General features: G+C 40.5%; 1 protein-coding gene across 1 annotated transcript in view; it reads left to right on the forward strand.

Annotated features, from left to right (window-relative positions):
- The window catches only part of MALRD1 (MAM and LDL receptor class A domain containing 1), a 500,931-nt gene that overhangs the window by 134,846 nt on the left and 340,041 nt on the right, over positions 1-26,044 (forward strand). Inside the window, exons 17-19 of the mRNA XM_090049813.1 lie at positions 12,811-12,898; positions 15,035-15,211; positions 18,919-19,099. Of these exons, the coding sequence (XP_089905939.1) occupies positions 12,811-12,898; positions 15,035-15,211; positions 18,919-19,099 (446 nt within the window). The remainder of the gene's footprint in view (positions 1-12,810; positions 12,899-15,034; positions 15,212-18,918; positions 19,100-26,044) is intronic.

Here is a 26,044-nt window from a genome sequence, read left to right on the forward strand (position 1 = left end):
CCTCTCACTTACACCCAGCAATGCCAAATCAAATCTGAAGTCACCCTTTCCCCCCTTACCAAGCCCACACCTTTGGTCCACTGGAACGCTTCCTTGGCCATTAACCTAACCCACCAAGGGCCCCTCAGAAATAACTCCTGGTTCGGGTTCTATTACCCAATTTTACAGGCAGCGCTAATAAATGCCGCCTGCCACCATGTTGCCTTCCCCTTTTGACAGTCTGGCCCTCCGGAGCGAGCCTCCGAACTTTTCAAGTTTAGCAGTACATGTTCGAAATTGGCCACGCCAGCATGGTTCGGCCTCGTCTGGGCATGTACTGATAGCCAACTGTATACTGTTTTACCTGCCACACTGTTGGGTCTCCAATGCTTTTTAGGCTCTGTCTCCTTTTGCCCCCCTTACAAGCTTCTACCACTCATCCCACGAGTCCACTTCTCCACTGACGCATTCGCTCCATTAATCCCATGTGGAGTTCACTTACATATGGTGAAAAGGTAGCCCAGGGTTTAAGTTGGGCCTTTGAAGGTTTCTTTGTTTGGGGCTTGGGCATTGCAAAAGCCCGCGTGGCTATTGCCCAGCTGGCGGAACAAGTCGAGCTCCTTGCCAACCGTACCGCAAGCAGCCTCGACTTACTCGACCAGCAATTACAAGTTACATCCCAAATGACCATGCAGAACCGCCTCGCCTTAAACAGTATGCTCATCCAACACAGAGGACTTTGTCAATACTTAAACCTGTCCCATGACGTGTTGCATCGCCATCCCTAACGTTTCCCTTCCTCTTCAAAACCAGATCACCAAGATCTGCAAGATTGCCAAAGACGTCAATGCTATCTCTGGTGTTGGCCAAGGATGGTTGTCGAGCATGTTTAAGTGGTTGGGTTGGGATGCCTCGTCATGGCTGTTAAACTTACTCACCCCGCTGTTATCCCTCTTATTTCTGATTGTTGTTGTGACTTCTTGTGCCTGTTGTGTTTTTCAGTTTTTGAAACAAAAGTTAATAACGCTATCTGCTTTTGTGTACACCCACTTGCCGGCACAAGATCCGGAATCCATAGAAAGCGGAAGTGAGATGTAACTTGTGCTGTATGGCAAGGAGGCATGTTTTGTACTTCACTTCAGTTAGAGTGCCGCAAGCACAAAGTTTAACACCCAGCCCCTCCTACAAGCTTAGAAAAGGCGCAAAAACAGCATACCCTTCTGACGTCAGGAGGAGTCAGGGGGAGGAGAAGGGGGAAGTCTTTAAAAGCCACGCCAAGTCCGCACCATGGCAGAAGCCATTTTGGGACCAGCAGATCAGTCCCTTCTGCCGTGGTCTGGCCAACCGCGTCAGCGCTTCTCCACCACCGATTCTCCAGGCGTACCCCTTCGCACCGGCCCGATTAGTGAACCGAACCGTGATCCGCGAGAGAAAGAGAGAGTCGTTAATTTGTTTTGTAAACAAAACATGTTTAATCAAGCCACTGTACCTACGCACCTCATTCATCGACTCATAAGTAAACAAATAAAAGTTTCTTGTTACAATTTACAAAACTCGTGCCCTGTTCTGTGATCAGAAGGATCCGTGATCCACAAACAGAGAAAAACCTCTTCCTCCCTTAAAGGCAAAACGAGCCTTCTCTTCATTGTGCCTCAGGTCCTGACCCTGCAGAGCACAACACCACTGTACAAATTAATGGTATGTCTGCACCTTGAATACATGTAGTTCTGATTTCCCTGCCTTCAAAGAATGTATCAGATGTAGAAAAGATACAGTGATGTGTAACAGGATCATCAGGCAGATGGAAAGCCTATTATGTAAGAACATGTTAAATAGGCTTAGAGGAAGAAATAACAGAAGGCAGATATAAAGGTCCATAAAGTAACAAATAATTTGGAGAAAGTAAATAGGGATTTACTATTTACCATATCTCACAATAGTAGAACTAGGTAACACACAATGAAACTATTAGGAAGAAACTAAAAGGAAGTTCTTTTTCATGTAGCGTATGATTTAACATGTGGAAGCCATTGTCACAAGACATGACAATATATAGGGCCTTGGCAGATATTACATTGATACTGAGATTAATATGTCAATTGCACAATAAATTGCATTGCAGCATGCGACACATTCAGCCAACTTATGGTGTCATAAAGTGAATTTGTGGCAAGTATTGAACATGTGACATCTGTTTACGTTTGTCTATTTCCAGGGCTATTTCCGCGGATGCCAACAATCAGCTGATTGCATTCAGTCCCATTGTTTAAATCATTAATGAAAATGTTAAACAATACTAGACTCAGCATAGCTCCCCAGGGAACCCCTTTGATACCTCCTCCCAACCAGACAATGAGCCATTCATCAAGCATGATTCAATCAGTTGTTTCTACCTTACAATACTTCAATCTGGTCTGTATTCCCTTAGCTTAGTAATGTGAATGTCATGAGAGATGATGGCAAGAACCTTGCCAAAGTCAGGGTATATTACATCCACTGCTCTCCTATCCACCTGTCACCTTATCACAGATGGAAATCAAGTCGGTCAGTCATAAATAAAAACAATATGGAGTTTCTTATGATAAAGTGTGAGATCACCTCTCCATGTAAACTCTCAACTCTTCCAAAATATCTTAATAAGCCTCAGAGCCCAGAAAGTGCATCTTCCATACCCATGTCCTTCATCTTGTGTGCTTAAATAAATAGGTTTGATTTTGGTGAAGTTAGATGGCAGGTGAATAGAGCCATAACTTACTTTTAATATAATGTTTGGGTAGAATAGCAGACTTTCAAAATTATATTTTGTTAATTACATCTATTCTTATAATATTTCTTTATATAATGAGATCTCAATAAAATGAAAGAGATTAGTTTTTTTCCTCCTGGGGCAAAGAATGTTTGTTGTGTATTTTATCCTTTTCCAAAAATGTTTTATTCTTTATGTAGACTGCCTGTTAGCAACTACATGTCACCTCTGTATCCTTCATTCAGGCTGGCTCTGTACTGTTCTTAGAGCTGGAGAAATCAGGAGCTATTTATCCTCATTCAGATAATAAATGAGATGTGAAATGAGTTTTATGGTAGATGAGTTCCCTAGAGGTTGTATGTGAACTTTGCAGAATTTCAGCTGGCAAATTAATTTAAAGTGGTCAACAGTTAGAAGGGCTTTCGACAGACCCAGTTACATATCACAAAACTAGATCACAAATTGACCCTCTTTCACTTTTAAAGTAGGAAACACAGAGCAAGACTTGAAATAACCTCACTGGTTTGTGAAAAGCTGTTCCCTTAGAAAGCCCGTAGAGAAATCACTCTCAGGTAGCCTACAAGCTCCTAATATTGATCTGAAGCCAATCTGAACTCAAGTTGCTTGACTCTATACTATAGGACAATTCATTCATATATCTAAAAGACATTTCCCCAAATATATACCCACATTTTCTCTTCTATTTTAAAAAAGCAGTTTCTTTCATGCAAATGTTAGACTCATTGAGTAATTCCAACAAATTCAAAGTTTAGCTTTTATTTTATTTTTCTTTTTAAGATAATATATTTTTTGGGAAAAACCTTTTAATTAACTCTCATCTGTTCTTATGAAACCATAACCATTATTGGTCTCATGGGGTAACTTGTTACCCCACAATTTGACATCCTTGTTATCATCGGGTAACTTGTTACCCCACCCACATAAACAAAATGGAACCAGTGACAACAATATAAATATACCAAAAACTATTAAACATAGTTTCATAGTTTCTTGGGTCGGAAGGGACCTGAACAGATCATCAAGTCTGACCCCGTACCCTGGGCAGGAATGAATGATGGGATCATAATACCTCAGCCAGATATCTATCCAACATCCTCTTGAAGAACCCCAAGGTAGGGAAGAGCACCATCTCCCTTGGGAGCCCATTCCAGAGCCTGGCAGCCCTAACTGTAAAGTAAAGCCTCCTGCTATCAAGCCTGAACCTACTCTCAATCAATTTGTGGTTGTTATTCCTTGTTATCCCAGATAGTGCCAGGGGGAACAGAGCCTCACCTATTTTCTTCTGGTGCCCCCTGGTGAGTTTATAGATGGCCACCATACCCCCTCTCAGTCTTCTCTTGTGGAGGCTGAATAGATTCAGGCCTTTTAGTCTATCTTTGTAGGACCTGGCCTGATGCCCCCTGACCACGTGAGTGGCCCTCCTCTGGACCCTCTCAAAGTTAACCACATCCCTCTTGAAGTGCGGCACTCAGAATTGGATGCAGCACTCCAACTTCAGTCTGACCAGTGGTGCATAGTGGGGAAGGATCACCTCCCTGGACCTGCTTGTGATGCATCTGTAGATGCACGACAAGGTGTGGTTAGTCTTACTGACTGCTTTCTCGCATTGGTGGCTCATGTCCATCCTGGAGTCAACAATGACTCCAAGATCCCTTTCAGCCACGGTATTGCTGAGAAGGGAGTTCCCCAGCATGTAGATATGTTGCAGGTTCCTTCTCCCTAGATGCAGCACCTTGCACTTGTCTGCATTGAATTCCATTCTATTCTCATCCACCCACCTCTGTAACCTGTCTAGATCTAGGTAGATTCAGTCCCTCCCCTCCAGTGTGCCCACTTCTCCCCATATCTTTGTGTCATCAGTGAATTTGGACAGCGTGATTTCCATGCCCACCTCGAAGTTGCTGATAAAGATGTTGAATAGCACAGACCTCAGGCCTGAACCCTGGGGAACTCCACTGCCCACATCCCTCCAGGCTGAGTGTGACCATCAAGCCAATTTTCCACCCATCTGACTGTGTAGGCAGCAGTTGCCTAGTTTTTTTATGAGCATGGGGTGAGAAACAGTGGCAAAGTCCTTCTTGAAGTCCAGGTAGACAACGTCTACCTTAATGTCTGCACCCATGGACTTTGTAACCCAGTCGTAAAAGGAAACAAGGTTAGCCAGTCAGAATCTGCCCGCAATGAACCTGTGTTTGCTGCCCCTGAGCATTACCTCCCATACAGATTTTGAAAGAGTATTTATGATGGCTTGAACCAAAAATATTATTTAACTAAACTGTGTACAGAATTTTAAAAAATTTTAGAGTTTCAAAATGTGAATGAACAATTTGTTAAGTCTGCAGTTCACACTGTTTTCAAAATAACAGTTATGTCCAAAAAAATTTCCTGTTTTAACAAATATTGCATCCCCCACAAATCAGCAATGATGTACTGTGGTGCACACAAGCAAATCGCTTACAATTTTTGCATCATTTCTGGATTTTGCAGTCATCTGTCTTTGGACAAAAAGCACAACATCCAGTCATGCTTGCAGAAGGTTCTACTGGGGTGTGTTGTGGCAAGTTGTAGTTTAGGGCAGTCATACCAGACTTTATAGACTTAGACAGATTACATGTATTCATCATTCTTTGTTTTATCTGTCCATTGACCAGATGTTCTTCAAGATCCTGCAAAAAAGGTGCTGTGTTCTTAAATGTGATCTTTGCTTCCAGTTTCTGTTGTGGCCTAGACAAATGATACGACTGGCAATGGCAGCCACATCCAGAATATTGACAAATAGTGTCATTGGCCACCTGTTGATTTTCAGGTGGTTATACAGACTAAGTGGTCAAGGTTATCCACCCCACCCTTGTTTTTATTGAAGTTATGGATTGATGTCTGGCTTTCTTTGCTTTCCACCCACTGACAGGTCATGGTGCATGCTTGACAGCAACAGCACGACTTTGTACTTCTTTGGAACATAGGAAACTAGGGTGAGTTTCCTGTCAAAAGCAAACATGGATGAAAAAATTTCCCTTCGTTGATTTGCTTACATTTTGTTTGGGATATCAGCCTTGTTTTTCTGAATTGTGCCCACATAGGTGAAGTCCTGCTGTAGCAGTCTTTTGGCCAGGTCAGTACTTGTGAAGAAATTATCACCCACAATATTCCTTCCCATCTTGTAACAGGGATGAACCAGTTTTTCAATGACCTGGGCACCAAGATTACCTTGGTGTGGAGCTTCTGCTTGCTTGCCCAGGTAGATGTCTCCAGGCAAGGAGACATCACAGCACCACCAAATTTTCAAGCCGTATTTGGCAGCCTTGCTGGACATATACTATCTGAAGGGACAGCAACCCCTGAATGCAATATGCTGCTCATCAACCGGCAGGTGTATTCCTGGAATATACCATTTCCTGAGCTGCTCCACAAATTGTGTCCAAATATCTCTGAAGGCAGCAAGTTTGTCTACAGCTCTCCTTTCCTCACGTGTCAGTTTGTTGCCAAACCACAGGTAGTTGATGATTTGGTGGAATTGTATTTAAACTCATGGTGGCAGGGAAGCAAGGACACCCGATGCCTGATGTGTTGCTCCGACAACTCCTCCAGTACCTCATGACCACCGTGGTATAGACTACTCAGCAGTAGGAGGCCAGTGTAGGCTTTCAGCTCTGTTTCATCCAGCTTTTTCCACTCCTTTCTATTTTCAAGATGGCTATCATTCCACTCCCTGAATCTTCTTTTTGTCTCTCTGTTTGTTTTTCTTATGATAACAGTCAGGATATCTTGTGAGAGAAATGGGTGGAATGTTTCCACCACTGTGTCTTTATTACTTTCTCTTGTTGGCCCAGCACTTTCATGAACTATGTTCTTGCCTGTTTTCCAATGATGTATTAGCTGTGGACTTTTTTTCCCCACACACTGCCATTCCTTCCTCTAAAAGTGCCATAATCTGCTATATTTTCTGGGGGTGGTGGCAGTGGTTTTGCTCCATGTTCTGCTGTAGCTCTCCTCTGTCTTCCATGGATGTCCCAAGCTGGTCCTCTCCCCTTTTCCACTGGAACAGTTGGCATTACTTCTGCTTGTGACACCAACTCCTCCTCATCTCAGCCTTATGAAACTTCTATAGACACATGGTCTTCTTGCTCTGAACAATCTCCCATGTCTGAAACAAAGTCAGCATCCTCACTGCCTTAGGATAAAATTTCATCAGTGGATGTGTCACTGTCATCCCTGGTTATCTGTGCAAGACAGGCTTCAGCACTGAATATGCATTGCCTTCTCACTCTGGACTGCAGAAAAAAAGAAAAATTGATTGCTGCTGAATGCATGAAAATAACAATTAAAGACAAGCCTGTCCAACTATGCTGTCACAGAAGCAATTCTGCCCTGCCCTATGGCAACACAGGTAGCACTCTCTCCTCCTGGGCACAGAAGCCAGAGACCAGCATCCACCCTTTGCAGGCAAACCAAATGTGGGTGGATGCTGTTTGGAAATCACACATGCGGGGGCTTATTGAGAGCAGGGAAAGTGGGCATGGTGGGTGTCAAGCACTTACCATTGAAGGGGAGTCCATAGCGTACACTATATTGCAGTATGATGTTGTTCTATTTATTCTCTGCTGTCCCTTTGCTCCTTGTCTTCACTTTCAACAAAGGCAGGGCAAGCTAGCTTGTATGTTATGAAAGGGGAAGGTGAGGTGGAGTTTTGCTATGAGAAAAGAAAGCAGAGGTGGATTTGGGTGTGACAACGGGTGTTTTTGTTTAGTTTTGTTTTTTGGCAAAGGGCAGGGTGTTTTGATGACCTTGCAGCCTGCAAACAAACTGGTTAGCAAAAGGGATTGCCACATTTTCTGCAAAAGCAGAGTTGAGGATGACCATCCATTAGTTACCAAGGATACCTGAAGTGGACATGAATGAGGGGTGAATGAATATTGACCTTTCAGATGCATCCATTCTGAGTGGCCAAACAGGTCTAGGCCTGTTATTTATACAGAAATTGCATTGGGGTAACAAGTTACCCCAATGTGTTAACATGGGCTTGAGGTAAGCTGTTACCTCATATGGAAAAACACATTCACGCCTGGGGTAACATGTTACCCTGGGCAGTTTTTTCATCCACAGAAAGCAAACCAATCATGTACGCTGGCAGTTCTTTGGGGATATTGTGCACTACAATGCCAATGGCAATGTCCTAAAAAGAAAAATGTTTAGAATGAATTAACTAGAAGATGCTGCACAAAATATGCATCTGGGGTAGGAAGTTACCCCATGGGAACATATGAAGGTTAAGCTTGAGCTAAGGTTCACAAGACAAAAAAGTTTTCTTTTTTAGAGATGTAGTTAAAGACGATTAAACTTAATAAAAAATGCCTATTTTTACATTGCTAATCCATGGGACACTTCCACTCTTATAGAAGACTAAAGTGTACTCCATAAGAATGCATTTAGCTCATTCTGTATCACTGTAGGTACAAGAATAATTCTCTTTTCCTACCAGTGGGTATACTGGTGCTGTCATATTGTTGCTATATCAACAACTCTCTTCATAAACTTCCTTTCCCTGGATATTGAATATTGTTTCAGTTAAAACAGTCTGCTTTTCATTGTGTGGGGGAATTAGTTCTGTGGAGGAAGAGAAGGTGGAGACAAGAGGCAGCTGTGAAGCTTTACGTGGGGTTTGAGTTAAGAATGGGCTTAGAATGGGGTGAGGTGGTCACATAAGAAACATATGTTCGGGTAGTTCTGAGACAGGAAGGCCACAATCACAAATTGACAGCAGTCAATAAAGGCACAAAGTCTTGTATTGTTTTAGTATAATAACAGTATAGTTCTGAGGATGCTTATTATTCTCTTTGCAATAATAAATGTATGTTGAACTGATGGAAATAGCAGCCTGTAGCCTGAACTTTAACCCAGAATATAGTTATTAATTTATGAATAGAAAAAGTCTTCAAGTTGTTACTGAAGTGCTGTACATTTGACTGACAAAATGGATTAAAGTTTAACTGAGTTGATTTTTGACTGTTGGCAGGGTGGTATTCTGTGCCTTTTAGTGTGATATTTACTTTAAAATAAATAACCTGATTTGTCCTGTCACTGCATTTTTTATATTGCTACCACTAGAGAACATAGATTGAGTTGTAATGTGGGCTTCATTTTAGTTAAAGAAAGAACATAAGGATAGGCTGCTAATTAAGGGAATAATTTTCATGTGTCTGTATGTTCTGAGAAAAGCTTACACCCTTCATTGAAATGACAGGAGCTTTTTTACATTGACATTGTTATCATTTAGTGAAGGTTTTCACTTTGGGCACATGGTGAGTTGGATTGATTAATATTCTTGTCAAGGACAGGCTCCATTTTTAAGTTTTCAAATATGGATTAGGCAGTTTCACCAAGTGCCAGAACTGCATGTAGTGCATTAGCAAGTATGAGATTACAAATGAGGTAAAGTCTTGTCTAGTATCACCTTTTCTATCATCTTGTTTACAGGGTCATTGCTTTATTTCTTTAAAGAACCTGTTTTGATTTAGTAATCGTCTCTGGTTGCATTCGTTTAAATGTGAACTGAAACTGGTAAGAATTGTGTGGGCATATCAAGTCCTTATTCTAGAGAGTAGAAACATTCACCCATCCTTGCTTTTGTTTTGCTGAGGAACCTACCCATTTGATATGGTGATTTCTGAAACTGCAGTTGCTTGCAAGAGCTAATTAACAGTAGCATAGAAGAAGGATTAAAGCCTAATATCTGAACCTATATTTTTGAAATGGCATTTGAAGGTAGGATGTTTTTTGTAAAATGCAGATGACATTTTATCAAAACAATCAAAATGCCTGTTTTCACATATGTGCCATATATTCTGGTGACTTTATTGGGAATTTATTTGATTAATTGTTTAGCAGTTTTTCAACTATTTCAACATAAATTCAATAGTATTGTGAAGCAGTAATATAGAATCCTGTTACAGTTTATATTTTTCCCCTTTGTATAATAGCTAGTAAACTCCAGCAACATACAATGAGAATTAATTTAAGTTTTACCACAGATCTTATGATACTAGTTATCTTATGTGTGAATGTTATTTTATAGGCAGACAAGGTTATTTAAGTAAAAACTGGTCTCTTTTATTAGAGCAACTGAAATATTTGAAAAAAATTCGTAGCAAGCTTTTGGGCACAAACACCCTTAGGCTAAGGAAGCACCTGCAGATGGTCTCTGCTTTTCCTGGATGGAGTGGTAAATCAGCCAGAGGCCAGAATGTATCCAAGAAAGGCAGTCAGTTAAAATATAAATTGAGGTGGTCAGTAGGTGAGAGACAGTGTTGTGGGGTGGGAGGTGGGGATGAAAGTAGTTGTAGTCAAAGGCTGAGAGACAGGAGGGTGGGGGGAAGAGAATGAGTATTCTCATTCTAAAAAGAGGTGGGCTTACCTGGGGAGTCGGATGTTAGGCAGGTTTATAATGTGCCATAAATCCAGTATCTATATTTAGTCCATGATTTTTTGTATCCAATAGGTTAGTGAAGTGAAGTTTGTAGGCCCATCTGTGAAAGGTGTTTTGTAAATTACTTTTGAGTATTAGAACTGAGAGACTAGAGTGAGAGTAGTTTTCTTGTGAGAAATGTGCCCCCACAGGTAAATGGATATTCTTGTCTTTGATAGATTTTTGGTGTGCATTTATTCTGCTAAACAGTTGTTGTCTGGTCTCTCTCACATATTTTCCATCAGGGCATTTGGTGCATTGGATGAGATGTATTACATTTCTGGAGGTGCCGCTGTAAGATGCAGGAATGCTGATGGTTCTGCTCTGGGTGTTACCAATAGGATTTCTTTTTGCCAGAGCCCTCCAAAGATTGACATAGCAACTCATCAGATGTGGTATCAAGTGAACTTTAACAGTAACCCCTAGACAATATTACAGGTTTCCTCCCCATAATACAAGCTGGCAAGTGGCTCCTTAGACATTACAGCAGCAAACTTTGTGGGTACCCATCCTTGAGTCCTTCACTGGGTACATAGGGTCTTAGTTTCTGGCTCCCTTCTGTTCGAGTAGGGACCCAGCAGATGTGTCTGTCCTTCCAGGGTCACAGCATGCTAACACACACGTTCTTTTGTTTGTTCATTGCTTTTGTAACTTCTCATCCCAAATTGTCAGTCCCCTCACGCTCTGCCAAGCATTCCTTATATGCTGCACCACTTCCCTGGCACTGTGCCAGCCACATTTCTTATAGGGAAACGGTTGTGCTTTGCTTGCCTAGTACCTAATCACAGTACTCGTATCTCCCAGTGCTACAGAAGACGCTCTGTTCAATTTTGTTGCTTAGTTTTGGGAAGGCCTGGACTATGGCTAAAAGCTTTAGTATAACTCAGTTTGCCTGCTACAGTGGAGTGTAGTAATTGTGGGGGTGGTGGAGATATGTTGGCAAGCTTTGCATTTCTTGTCGTGGCATGGTCTGGATCCATTTGGTGTGTTTTGGGCTGTAGGAAGCTTGCTTCTGGTGATGAGGTTAGCAAGGTTCAGTGCTTGTTTGAAGGCTAGGATGGGTGGTTCTGGGAAGATCCCCTTAAGAATTGGGTCATCTTCTAGTATGGGTTGCAATTGTTTGGTGATTTTCTGAATAGGTTCCAGGGAGGTGTGATATGTCATCATCAGGGGTGTGTGAGTCATGCATGTTTTCCTTCTGTGTACTGCAGCAATTCTTCACATGGTATTTGGCTGGCTCTTTCAAAAGTGCGATCTGTCTTGCTTGAGGAGTGTCCTTGCTGGAGTGAAAGTCCTTTTGAGATTTGTGAGGTAATGATTGCAGGTGTTCTCAGTACAAATTTGGTGGTATATGACAGTTTGGCTGTATATTACAGCTTTCTTGGTGTGTTCAGGGTGATTGCTGGTTCTGTGCAGATATGTATGTTGGTCTGTAGGTTTCTTATATATCGTGGTCTGTCTTTTACCATTCTGGATAGTGTTATTTCATGTAATTAACCAAGTGAGTAGTTTTTTTGGCTTACTGCTGTTTTTAGAGTTTCTTGTATAGGGTAAAGAAAATCAAATATTAAGTGTGACAAAACCTGTATCATGGCTGTCTGCAGTATTTTGGATGGCCTAAGAATAGTGCTGACTGGAAGCTTCTATGCCAGGGGTTTTCAACCTTTTTAAATGAAAGTACCCCTGGTAGCCAGACATGGTGGGGGGCAGGGGTGACACACATCCTGACTCAGAGTGAGGAGGTGGGGACAATGCACAGGTAGGTGGGGACGGAGCACCACTGCCTCCCAGGAGCAGGGCAGGGGCAGGGCAGGGATTAATACCCTGCTGGGCAATAGGAAAACACTTTAGTATTTGTTAAAAGAAATATTTAAAAGAAATATTTTAAGAAAGCTGTTCAGTAAAAGAGAATTTAAAAAAAATACTTAAATTTAGAATATTTAAGGTATGATCCTGTAATCATACCATTCTGAAGTTGCCAAAAGGTTTTGCTCATTTTGAATCAATTGAGACATTTATTCCATCATTGGAGGAAAATTCTTTTGACTTATTCCCAAATAAGCCTTGGCAGTAAACAATAAGAAGACAGAAAATGCATGAAAAATCTGCAATTTTAATGAATCAGTAAAATATTTTTTCCTTAAATCTTGCTAGACTATATCTGTGGCCTCTTATGATATGTCTCACAATGGGACTAATATAAAAGCATATATCTAATTCATATAAACATTACAATAATTAATCATGATGAATGTTATTATTCTAAGTACCAAAGAAGCTAATCATAGTGTGCCACTTTATATGATGTTGTGCCATCATTTTACATCATAATCATGTTTCACTGGATTTACATGACTGTTTGGCTGACCACTCTAATGTCATAGTTCACTGTGATGAATGTGAACACCAGGGAGAGTTGATAATGATTATTCTGTTTTATAAAGTCTCATCAGATACAATCTATCCACATGAACAAATATAAGCTCATTTTAAAAGTGTGAAACATAGTAAATGGTCTTCTATAAAATAATATTAAATATTGAATTATAAGTGGAAGTCTGCTATATGCTGACAAATGGTTTTGCAATTACTGTTTCTCCAGATCTTGGTGGAGGGTACTGTAGGGGACGGTTTCACTGGAGACATTGGAATTGATGACTTTTCTTTTATGGACTGTATCCTTTACAACGGTGGGAACAACATTAGAAATTAACTATAAGTCTTTTAACCCTGAAAATCCTGAAACTTGTAAATGATTCCTTTGTGTTAAAATTGTTAATGAAGGGACTTGTCCTGAGAGAACAAAACCAGCTAAAACCACGACTCACTGTCTAACAATCAAACCCAAACTTATTTTCCAGTTTCCCTAACACCGTTAGCAAGGTATTATAACCCTTAGCCTCTTACAAGTTATTCAGACAGAATTTAAAACAGAAGTTCTGTTATCTAAGGTTAGAAAAGAGAAAGTAACTCCAAATAGGGAGACCCATTTTTTTTACTTTGAGGAGCTAGGTAACACAGTCTTGAAGGAACACCATACATATACAGAAGTTTACATATATTGAACTAGTTCCATTTGGCAAAATTTTTTCTAGTAAATGATTCAGCATTTTCATATAAGAATGAAACATTCTGAACCATAAACAAGAGGTTCAAATGATATTGCAGTCTGTAGAACCCATTGCAATCTAGTTTGGTAGATTGTCTACATATATAAAAGTATCAGACCCTCAAAAACTTTGTATCCCAAGACTTGAGTATAATTTTGTGCCTGCCAGTCTTCATCAGAAAAAGGCTTCCTGGAGAGCCAGCACGGTGTCGTAGACAATATCATGATGTATATGGTTTGACAACAAATTTATAATCAGAGCAAGCACAATATGATTTTCTCAGAATTAATATCTTATCAGGCTCTTTAAAAATAGTAAGCAGATTTAGTTTGAGCACTGCAAAAATGACTTGCAGGCAAATTAACAGGGCCTATAAAAATATAGTGCATACTGTCTACATCTCGTAGTTAATTTCCTTCCATTTTGCCAAATCTAAATATTATACTATACACATTTATTTTAGCATCTTGAGACAAACTGTATGTAACTTACAAAATTAACATTAAAATTTCTGCATTGGTACTTGGGAGTGGGAAATAAGGAGGAATTAAATGGAACAGAAAAGACCCCAAATATTTTCAATAAGATATGACAATAAATAGGGCAGCAGAAGGATATAAGGCTATTTTAAACCTCAGAGTTCAAAGGAGAAAACATGAATACACACAACTAGCCAACTGCCCATCAAGAATGACGGGGGGCAAGGGGAGGAGAGGGCTGGAATGGAGTGCCGCCACCTAATGCCCCATGCTGCCACTGTTCTGCCTCTTGCAGGGGCCGAGGTGGGGGAGTTGAGGCCAGCAGCACTCCCCCACCCTCTGTCCAGTCCTCAGCGTGGCTTTGGAACCATGGCAGTGCTCCCCCATGCTTGGAGCACTCTGGTTATTTCCATCAGCCAATCAGAGCAAAAATGAAGTGTGACAGACAGACAGACAGACTTAGCTTTTAGACAACATTAAGAATAATTGAAATAGAAAAGAAAAGATGTATCCTAAAGTGCTGTATATAGAGGGAGACAGGGGGCAGAGAAACAGGTTTTTTTAATCCTATAAAAGAAAAATAAAGATACTTAAAAAATTGTCCCACTCAGAGAAATCAGGACCTTTCAATTTTCTTGCAAAAAGACAGCCAAACCAAACTATAATAATAATAATAGCATCCAGTGCCAGAGATTACACAGTAGAGTAGCCAAGAGCTTTCTGGTTAGGTGTCCCACGTTGCTGTGTCTGAATTCAGTAATCTTGAACCTGACTCTCCTATGTCCCTACTGTGAACTCTGGTCTCTCTTTGTCTTTATTTTTTAATCCATTCTAATGGTTCTAATAACATTTCATTGAGAACAATGATTTAAAGAGATCAGAATTTCATGGTGAAAAACTATTATATTGAAAAGTTCCCAATCTGCCCTCATGATTGGCTAAAACACATTAGCCTGCCTGTTGGTTGCTAAAGACTATATACATTTATTATATAATTCATCTATCCATTAGTTAGAGAGACCTCCTTACTAAATCTTGAGATGTTTAAGTCCTCAGAGGTGATATTAAAATATGGTATTTAGAGACAAAAAATTCTTCCTTGTTCTGTAGAGATTAGACAAGGATTAGACCACAGTTAGACAAGAAGGCTGGAGATTTAAGTAGGAGACTATCCCAGAAACAAGTTGTAGAGACCAAAAAATATATATACCATCATTTTTAAATATGTTGTCTTCAGGAAGTTTGCCAACAGTCTCAACAACACCCTCTGGAACACGTATTCCACCAACACTCCCTACAAACAACTGCACAGAGCAGGAATTTGTCTGCAGAGCCACTGGCCACTGCATACAGAGGATCCAGAAATGTGATTTCAGACCTGACTGCTCTGATAAGTCTGATGAATCATCTTGTGGTGAGTAAACTAATAATTGTACTGTGCTATCTCATCATTTTAAATATTTTTTTAAGGGCAAGTTGGCAAAGATGTTAAAATGTTGTGCTATGGCTCTGGAGTCTGTTCTAGACTCATAGATGTAAAGTGACCTTCCAATTCATTACTCAAAAGAAAAACTTCCATCACTCAATTTAATTTTTTTATTTTTAAAAAATAAATATAGAGCCTCACATTAAATAAATAAGGAATTAATGCTCATTTCTCTTAGGCATGAACCTAACTGTTAGAGGCCAAAGATTAAGAAAATATGAACTAAGGCAGGACTGGCAGCATATGACCTGAAGGCCAGATTCTGCTCACGGAGCCACTGGATGTGGCCTGCAGAGCTGAAGGGTTTCAGCAGCCTTCTGGCAGTGGAGGGCTTTGCTCACACCTGAACTGAGGCTGCATGGTGAGGATCTGTGCCTGTGTCACAGCTAGACAGGGTGGGGCAGGAAGAAGCAGCAGCAGGGTAAAGCTGTGACAATGGCACAGGCCACATCAGAACACTGGCCAGCATCAGACCTAAGCTTGCAGCTCTGAAAAGTTGCCAACCACTCAATTAAGGATGTAGCTAAGGGAATTAGGGAACACTGGAAGCACCTGATTGATTTTTCTTATCAAGATTAAAATCAACAGACCCCCTTTTGTGCTTTAAATCTGCACCTTTGGTAGAACTGGTGTATTACTTCAGAACCTTTTCTTTTGATTTTGACTCCTTAAATATTATCTTTCAAACTATATAATAGTTTTGACAACAAAAAGTTGTCTCAAAGTGGAAAAAATGATCTGTTCTTTCCCAAAAGGTATTGAAACGCTGTCTCACTTTTTTCCATAAATGATATATAATTGAAATCAACACATTCCCAAACACATTCCCATAGGAAATTTCAAACAAAATTTTCTAATGCAACAATCAGAACCATTTTTACCACAGTCTACATGTTTGTTCAGCATTGAATATTCAAATATTACAGCGCTATCCCAGTACAAGTAAATGACCATCTGATTTATTTTTATGCATGTGGAGTACCCTGCAATATAATTTTCTTCAACTTTATGTACAGTTATATTTTAATGTCATATATTTTTCCTACACAAGTTAATTATGAATAGTCAAATATAATTATGATTGATTAGATAAGTCACATGTTGGTTTCTTGTTCCTGTTCAGATGAGTGTGAATATTTCCGAAATGAAGTCTTGTGTGTGTTTGTGCATATGTGTATGAATGAAAAATATGGTGGCCAAAATAAAAATGCATTGCATTAAAATATTAAGCACTTGCGTGTATCTACACAAGATGCCTCAGTGCGTAGTGGACTGTTCTACTGCACATGTTTGCATCACAGCAAAAACCAAGCTTATGCACTAATGCACAGTAAAATTAGTCTACTGCACAGTAAGCATCATAAAAAAAATGTTTGCCTTGGATACTGTGAACTGGTGCAGCTATTGTGCCTTTATCTAGTACTGCATATTAGAGGTATTAAACTTAATGTACAGTAGCAAAGGCACATTAATGACTGCGTGGATGTGTCCACTGAGAGTTAGGATCTGCAAAAACTTAAGTACCTGCCTTCTACCTTTGGTTCTTATGCAAAAAAAAAAAAAACACCCGCAAGGAGTCCACTCAGCAGCCGCCTGATCGGAGATGTTCCTAAATACTCATCAGTAAAGTCTGGTGTAGCCTAAATTTCTACTATGTAACCATCCAAATCCTGAGGGCACTGAACTGGCCAGCGCCTAAGTCCCAACATGATTTACAAATTAGGCATTTTCCCACTTACAAACTTTGTGGCCTAGTCTGTTAGGCATTCTCAGAGCGTACCTACTGGATCAGTCATGTGCCAAACAGGGAGGGGAAGTAATGATGTAGTTGCAAATAGGATCTAGTGATTAAAGCACATACTCTGGAATCTGGGAGGAGCAGAAGTTCAAATCCCTTCTCTGCTTAATTTTAGAGCAGGGTTTTGAAGTTGGATCTCCCACACTGGGATATAGGATATTCTGAGGTGAGTCTTGGGCTGTCTTGTTGAAGCTACTTTACTTGTTTTAAAGTAATTTAGTGTTTGTTGGATAAGAAAGTGAGTAGTTATTTAGCCTGGTAGTTAAAGCAATCACCTGGAAGACTAGAGAGGTGGGGCTGAAGCCTCAGAAATCTCTGTGGCATTTCTTAGAAGCTGGTTGAGGCAGATCCCTACCTTTGGCCACTTACTTTTCTCATGCAATTTATTGAGCACGGACACAGTTGATGATTACATTTAGGAGGAGGGTGCCTCAAAGGTTGCAGTGTTCAGCATTGCGTTGTCCAAATTCCATTGTGTGTTTAGCCCTGAGTATTCACAGTAAGTGAACACATGAAGGAAACAGAAATGATTTATAAGCTCAGATATGTAGTTCCTTGCAGCATCCATCTGATTCTAGTCATTCGGGAGACCACACTGAAATGAAACTTCAGCAAAGAGTAGATCACATTGGATATAGCAGGACTGCTCACAATTTCATGTAATCTCTCGAATCATCCTTCATCTCCTTGGGGTGGGATAAACACTATGGAAAATAGTTCTTAGCTGCCTGGAGTCTGAAGGCTGCAATCACTATAGCAATGACTGCAATTTATTGTTTGAATGACACCATTGCAATAGGCATGATGTATATCCTGACTGTGGGCAGTAATCTGTGCACAGGAGGGTATAATCCACCATTAGGGACACTTTAAAACATAATATTTATGAAATATATAAAACAGGAAAAAAATGCAGAGACACTTTAGAGTGTGCCACACCACTTTCAGCTAGCATCATGAATCCTTTTCTGGCTAATTTGACAGGCTTACTGGTTGTGGCTAGCTTCCTTACTGGGATTTTAAAATGAATACATCTAAACTGCTTTGCTAGCCCCTCCCTGCTGCTTCATTATCCTCATTTCTGATCTCTAGAGAGGAAGCATCAGTATGTGTTCTATTTGCCCAGCATACCTCAGTCATACTGAGGTTACCCAAAATGTGCAGGTTAGCAATGTGGCCTTTTCATTCATTCCTCTTAAAATCCTCACAAAAGTCTCTTTGACCTTCAGGCTGACTATAACTGTTCTAAAGGCTTGTGTGGTCCAGGATGAATTCTGCTAGGTTCCAGGACAAATGGGAGTATCTGTAAAGTGTGTAGGAAGTTATGCTGCAGTTGATTAATTCCCATAATGGGAAAGGCCACATACTCCTGCAGAGAGACATGCCGGGACAGAGGGATACATTCACTGCTTGCAGTCTTCAGGAAAGAATCAGATGATAAGGCACAGACAGCTGGATACTTGCCAAATAAGATGGTAGTTCAGTGGTGGCCCCAAGGCACATAATAACAGCAGGACATTTAATTCCGAATTTTTTTCTTCTCTATCTTCTTGGTATATGATACCTCCAGGTGAAATGGTTAGTCCCATTAGTTAATTATGTAATAAGACAGTGGATACCAAAGCAAATGACAGTTTAAATGTTTTGCTCCCAGAGTTGGAATTCTAGCCAATCATATAATCTGCATCAATGATCTGAAAAAGTAGAGAAAAATACATTTGTTGATATTGCATAAATCTTTGTTAAATAAAACTTCTTTTTTGTATTTACATTGTTCACCGTACTCTGATTTTCCCTCATTTTTAAATCTATATTATTTACTTTTTTACACTTAAAGCCATGAATTTTTGTGATTTTGAAGACAAAGACCTTTGTGAATGGTATCAATTGGCAACAGAAGTGGCAGCAGCAACAACTGTTTTGGTCTATACAACTCATACATTCCAGTGGAGCCTTGGAAGAGGAGCCAGTGTCCATCCAGGGGAAGAAAAATGCAGGCCAGCAAATGATCATACTATGTGAGTAAGAACTTCACACACATTTGCCCTCTTGGACTCATTTTTTTAACAGCATATGGTACTTGTGAATTCTGCTGTTACTTATTCATGAACTTCACTAAGACTGCTGTAGGTCTTCAGAAAGATCAAAGTTTGGCTCCATAAACATGAAATCGAGCTCTTTCCTAATGTATGTGATTTGTACACCAGGATAAAAAAACTGATGCCCCATAATGTCCTTCATAATACCACATAATAGTCATCTTTTCCCTTGCTGCATCTTAGGAGTGGTGAGCAATGAGTATTTCTAGACACCAGGTTACACCAAAGAATACAATGGAAATGATAACTCGTATAAAGTTTCTGAATAATTTTAGGATGTGTTGTTGGTCACAGATGGGCTAATTAATGCTAATTAGGCTCTGAAGCCTGGCCAGCTAACATCGGTTCTGATAAACAAGTGTCCAAGGCTAGGTTGTCCAACTGGCTTCTACAGAGGATTGTCTGATAAGAAGGACAGATTTACTTAGAATTCATGAGCCAAACGGTGAGTATATTGTGGAAAACTCAGCAACAAATGCAAACAGTAACTATATGTAAGTACAGAAAGACCATACAATTTCATCCACATTATCAACTACATATATATGTATGTATGTGTGTGTGTGTGTGTATGTATGTGTAGTTGTGTAACAGAGTATAGTTGTGTAATGTATATGTATGTATAAGTATGTATATATAAAGGTCAGTAGACTTCAAACCAATAATAAAGAATATACCTGATCACAAAAACTAGGCAAAGCAACAGCAAGTTTTGGCCAAAGTTGGCAAGTAAACAGCCAAATGTAACCACCCACTTGCCAGGCAGACAACCTCAGCATTGATTTAGTGTCAGACTTAAACACTCAGCTATCAATCATTCATTAGACATTTTCCTAACATCAACTAATCAACATACATATAACCTCATGGGTGAACAACACTCTTTCCTGCCAAATATTCACTTACTCAGGCATGGTCACTAGTACTACATTCACACTTTACCAAGCATGTGTGTATCTGGGCAAGTTGTAAACTGAGACTTCTGACATCCTAGAGGGTTGAACTGTTCATCCCTTCTTGAAACTTCTTGACTTCAGACAGCGGCACATGTCTCAACTTATGTAAATGTTTTGACGTAACTAAATAGATGGGAACTTAGTAAGTATACTGCATAACAATACTCCACCAACAGCATGAAGTATAGAGATGGGCAAAATTTTACAAGCAAAACTCTATTTAACCAAATATTAGAGTTGCTGAAACATCTAACATCAATATCACAATTCACAAACTCACCTCAACTTGGTCAAATTCTTTGTTTCAAAAATTGTGTTTTTAAATGACACTTTAATTTTTTTATTTTCAAATGTATTTTTAAAAATTTACAAAACATACTGAGTTTTTTACTTTTGATTTTCAAAAAATTTATAAAGGGAATTGTTTTAGATGAACGTAAAATTAATATTTGAAATTTTTAATGAAAAGAAAAATATTTACACAGTTTTAACGAAGAACACTGATGAGGTCCTAACACTTGTGGAAATCTTTATAAACTATATATTCCATAGCCAATGGAATAGCTGAAATGAGATATAAACACACATGGATGGGGTAGCTTACCTACCCCATTTTTGCTGGAGCATACATTAAAAATTACCATATTTTCTCATCTACAACACACCTTTTCCCAGCTCCCCCAAATTGAGTAAATGTATTAAGTGGGAAAGCTGATTTTCTGCCCAGTACAGAAACACTCTTTGACTCTTGTCCCACAGTGTAGCAAAAGGTGCGTTACTATTTAGGCAGCGGAGGGAGTTGGGTGATTTAATGGCCTAGTGTTCTTCACTCCGGAGGTGTCTCCCCTTTTAATGGTCTTTATGTTCTGCTAATCAGGCTAACCTTTGGACAATTTTTCTGTCTACTAGCTGTTTGTGGCCTCTCTCCTCCTGTTTCATAGCCTTGGCGACACTATCTTTTTTCAGAAACATAGATCCAGCCATGGAGACCAGTCATTAGGAACTGCTCAGGTGTCAGCTTTAGTGAAGCAGAAAGGGAAATGTGAATCAGCTGAAGATTAGTCCCTATCCCTGATTTATACAGACATAACTCTGGAAAAAAATCTTTTTTCTTCATTCTCTCTTTCAAAAACAAAACATATATTATATTCTGGTGCAAGTCATGTGCAAGAAAATACAGAATTAGGAAGGCGATCAAATATTTGTTGTTGTTGTTTCATGGCATTAAAGCACTTCAGAATGCCCCCATTCAGTGAATGCCCCTCATGCCTGCCATGGCAGGAAGTAGGATTATTGGTATTGCGGATTAGATCCCATCACATCTTAAAATGAACGTCTATCAGGGGCCATAGGTATTTTATTCATAGAAAAGGAAATGAGCTAGGCCTTTCCCTGAATAAAGAAAGAGAATAGAAAAACAAAGCACCTCAGGCCATCTAATAAAAAAAAAAAAATGCATAGAATGGAAGAGATTTAGTGAGCTCAATCTGGGTTTATATTTCTATTTCAGTGGATGGGATCAAAGAAGAAAATAGAGTGTTTGCTTTGCTCAGGTTCTGCATATTTTAAATGAATAATATAACTGGAATGGTGACTCTGGAGGAGATTCATGGTACAAAAATCTTCTACAGAAGTATAGAATCTTTGTTTATATTGGCACTTGTGTTTGGGAAAATGTCATTCATGTGTAGACTTCTTATACTCTCTAAAACAATGTTTCCTAAATAAAACCAGTGATTTGAAATGGAATGATTATGATAATTACTAGTTCCCAATGAAACTATTTATTTAATTTGCATTTGACCTAATGAGCTCTAATTTACTTGTGTTGAGATTTAGTTAATGTAGTAAAGAATATAAAAAGTAGTTTTAATAAAAAAGATAAACTAATTTAATTTAGATCAGAATTATACTATGAATTATGTTAAAATATCTGCATTATACCTGTTCCATTTATGTAATATATTTGCTTGCATGGTACTTTTATAATGACTTTTATGATGCACGGGATGTTTGATAAATCTGAAAAATACCTAGACTGCTTAGTTAAAATTACTAATGCACATAGCACACAGTAAAAGCAGGACATACAACAAGTTATATGTGGCAAGCACTACAAAATAGAACCCTCACTTTCCTACACTAAAATGGGAGAGCTGTTTTTTGATGTTAGTTTAAAACTGAATTTATATCTCTCTGCCATGGAGGATCCAGCCTAACAGCATCCCTGGTATGAGTAAAATAGAATCACTGCATTTCAACCTAATGTTACAGTTTTGTTTTATTGTCAGTAAAATTACTGTGTTTTTACTGTAAAAAGTCTAGAGTTTAAACATATTTTAAAATTGCAGCTTCACTTTGTCATTTTTACAAGTACTTTATATTTCTACCCAAATCAGTATATCACTATATCCTGCTCCTTTAAGAGAGAAAAATTATGATAAATCCATCTGTGTAATCTTGCTTTGGTTTAAGACCCTAGATTTGTATCATTTTTCAATAACTGATTATATCAGTATCACATTTCAGTTATATTGAATCTTTAATGTATTTCAGTGTCAAGTTGGTCTTTTGCTATACAGTATTATATATGGTCATTAGGGAAGATCAAATTTTATATTGGAACTGTTTTCAACAGAAAATTAGGGGTGTGTCTACACATTAATTAATATGCTTTAGGTAATATGGATTAAATCTAGTACCTCCATTTTGAGGTACTAGAAAAATGCATATTAGTTTATTGTAATGCACATTAGCTAAAGCACATTTTTGTGATGCTTTAATGCACATTAAAATATGCTAATGCACATTAAAGCACATGTGTAGGCATACTCTAGGTTTTTTATATAATATTTTTACCCAAAAGTATCTGCTTTCAGGCAATTCTGATTATTTTTTGCTTTTGGACAAATCTGAACTATCACGATTTGAATATTCCTCCTTAGTGTATCTTCCTGGAAGATGTCATTTGTTTACATTATGTTCCTGTATCTCTGTGCTGGACACACAAGCTAGAGTTTGTCTTTCAAGATGCGTGGTGTTGCTTGTAGGTGTTGTAGGGTCTTGGTGCCCTCTTTGTGGGTACCTTGCCCCCCAGTGATGTCAGGGTGAGGCCCAGTCTCAGTGCTGCCTATATGGTCCAGGCGCTGCCCCTTCTTTCCTGCCACTTCTTTGATGAAGTTGTTGCCAGGCAGTTCCCAGTTGGCGACCCAAGGGGGGGTCTCATCTTTGTAGTGTCTATGTGGGGCTCCAAACCTTCTCTTTACCCTACCCTTACCACGTCCTCGACACTGCTCCATGGAGGTCTCCTGCGCTGCCCACCTTAGAAAGGATGGGTCTTCCTGGCCATCAATTTTTGGGGGTCTGCTCCTTGTCTCCAGGTTGGTTTCCTCTCTTTGGGAGATCTAAACTTGCCCCATCTGGGGACTAACTGTAACTTAAAATGAACGTCCAGCTCATGCCAGTGAGGCTTTTGAGATTCCCTCTCTCAGGGCCCTTTGATCCTCTGGAGATGCTAATCTGTTTCCTTTCCTCCTAGTAGACATGAGTACAGGCAATGATCCTATGCCCCTCCTCTACTCATTCCCCTGGTGTCACTTCCTTGAGGCCCAGCTGACGTGCGGTCCAGTCACCCTGGTTCTTCCATTTGGCATTCCCTCCTTCCGCCTTCTGGGAGCTAGTGATCCCCCATGTTCTTCCTGCTATGGGGCTGTCTGTGGGTGTCTGAAGGGGACATCCCCAACTACAATGCCTGACCCCTGGTTGCAGCCTTTTGACTCCCTGACAGCATCCCACATAGAGGTTACACCTCTGTGGGGCTCCCTTGCTCCTGCCAGTCCCTGAGGCTGCCTTCTTCCTCCCTGGTCGGAGCCCTCCAGAAGGTGCCTGACTCCTTGCCGAGGCAGCTGGAGTTGTAGCCCACTGGCTCTGCAGCCAGCGTTTTGCAGCTGGTATTCCGCTCCTGACTTCCCAGCCTCCCTCCAGCTGTTTCCTCTGCTGCCTTTTGAGCAGCCCACGCTGCTTGGAAGCCATGTTCCCAGCCTTCACCAATAGCAGGCTCAGGCAGCTGTGGAACTGCTGAGTGTGCTTGTGTTTCCTCCTGACTGCTGCTCATCCCGGCTCCTAAGGTAAGTGCTGGGGAACATTGGTCAGGGGTCCAGGCCTCTTTGGAGGTTTTCTGCCTCCCCTCTCACACATGGTATGTGACAAGGATGATGCACCACATCCCCTCACCTAAAGGAGGAACCACCATACATGTAGTTTGACCAGGAAGCTGACCAGGGAGGAGAAATGGAACCTGAGACACCCAATCTGCAATTTATGAGAGGCAAAGCAGTGCACCTCTAAATCAAAATATTTCAGTTGCCATTTTTTGATCTTTTTATTTGTTTGTTTTGGCAAATTTTTCCATCACAAATCATTTTTTGCTAGTTGCATTATCGACACTCTATAATTGCATATTGCAGTAATGTCAATCTACATGGTTCCATATAAAATTCATGAAACTCATACTGGTGAAGTGAATGTCTTGGTCTCCCTATAAAGAGCAGGAACTTGATACCCTTTGTTTACAGTGAAGTATATGCTTGCATTAACTTCCCATAAGTTGGCGCATGAAAGGACCTGGGTTTGGCAGGGGAATGAGCCACAGCTCCTGTAATTACTTCTGAACAGAATATACAGAAGGGGAGTAGAATTGTCTTTGCTATGGTTGCTACAAGGCTGGTGGAGTAGAAAGCATCAGAAGAGAGCTGCCTGATTAAGAACACGGGTTGTTGTATGGTCATAGGTATGCTAGCCTCCTCCCCTGACATCTCTTGCAGAGACACAGATAACTGGCAATTATGCAGGTGAAGACAAATTAATCCACACAGTTTCATAGTTGATAGGGTCAGAAGGGACCTAAGCAGGTCAAGTCTCACCCCCTCCCATGGCAGGAAAAAGTACTAGGGTCAAACGACCCCAGCAAGGTGTTTGTCGAGCCTTATCTTAAAGACCCCCAGGGTAGGAGCCAGCACCACTTCTCTTGGAAGTTGGTTCCAGATCCTAGCCACCCTGACAGTGAAGTAGCACCTCCTGATGTCTACTCTAAATCTATTCTCTGCCAGCTTGTGACCATTATTTCTAGCCACACCTGGTAGTGCTCAGGGGAACAGGGACTCCCCCAATGCCTGCTGGTCCCCTTTGACTAGTTTGTAACAGGCCACTCGATCTCCCCTGAGCCTTCTCTTGTGGAGGCTGAATAGGTTCAGGTCCCATAGCCTCTCCTCGTAGGGCATGCCCTGCTGCCCCCTCATCATGCGAGTGGCCCTCCTCTGGACCCTCTCCGTGTTATCCATATCCCTCTTGAAGTGCGACGCACAGAACTGGATGCAGTACTCCAACTCCACCCTGACCAGTGCCACATAGAGGGGGAGGATCACCTCCTTGGACCTGCTCGAGATGCATCTGTGGATGCATGACAAGGTATGGTTGGCCTTCCTGACTGCATCCCCACACTGCTGGCCCATGTTCTTCTTGTCATCAATGATGACTCCAAGATCCTTTTCTGCCTCTGCACTGTCGAGAAGGGAGTTCCCCAGCCTGTAGGTATGCTGCTGGTTCTTCCTCCCCAGGTGCATCACCTTGCACTTGTCAGTGTTGAAACCCATCTTGTTCTCATCCGCCCACCCCTGTAACTTGTCTAGGTCCAATTGCAGCCTATTCCTCCCGTCTAGTGTGTCGTCCCCCCGCCCCCCCATCTTAGTTTCACCAGCAAATTTGAACAGGGTGTTTTTTACCCCCTCTTCCAGTCACTGATGAAGATGATTGTAGACTGTAATCTATTTGTGATTATTCTGCACTGGTCCGGTCCTGCAGGGAGCAAACCAGGTAAGTCAAGGCTGCAACTGAACTCCAACTAGCTTCA

Source organism: Crocodylus siamensis, chromosome 5 (genome assembly GCF_052110815.1).
Source record: "Crocodylus siamensis isolate JL-2025a chromosome 5, ASM5211081v1, whole genome shotgun sequence".
NCBI classification, from domain to species: domain Eukaryota; kingdom Metazoa; phylum Chordata; order Crocodylia; family Crocodylidae; genus Crocodylus; species Crocodylus siamensis.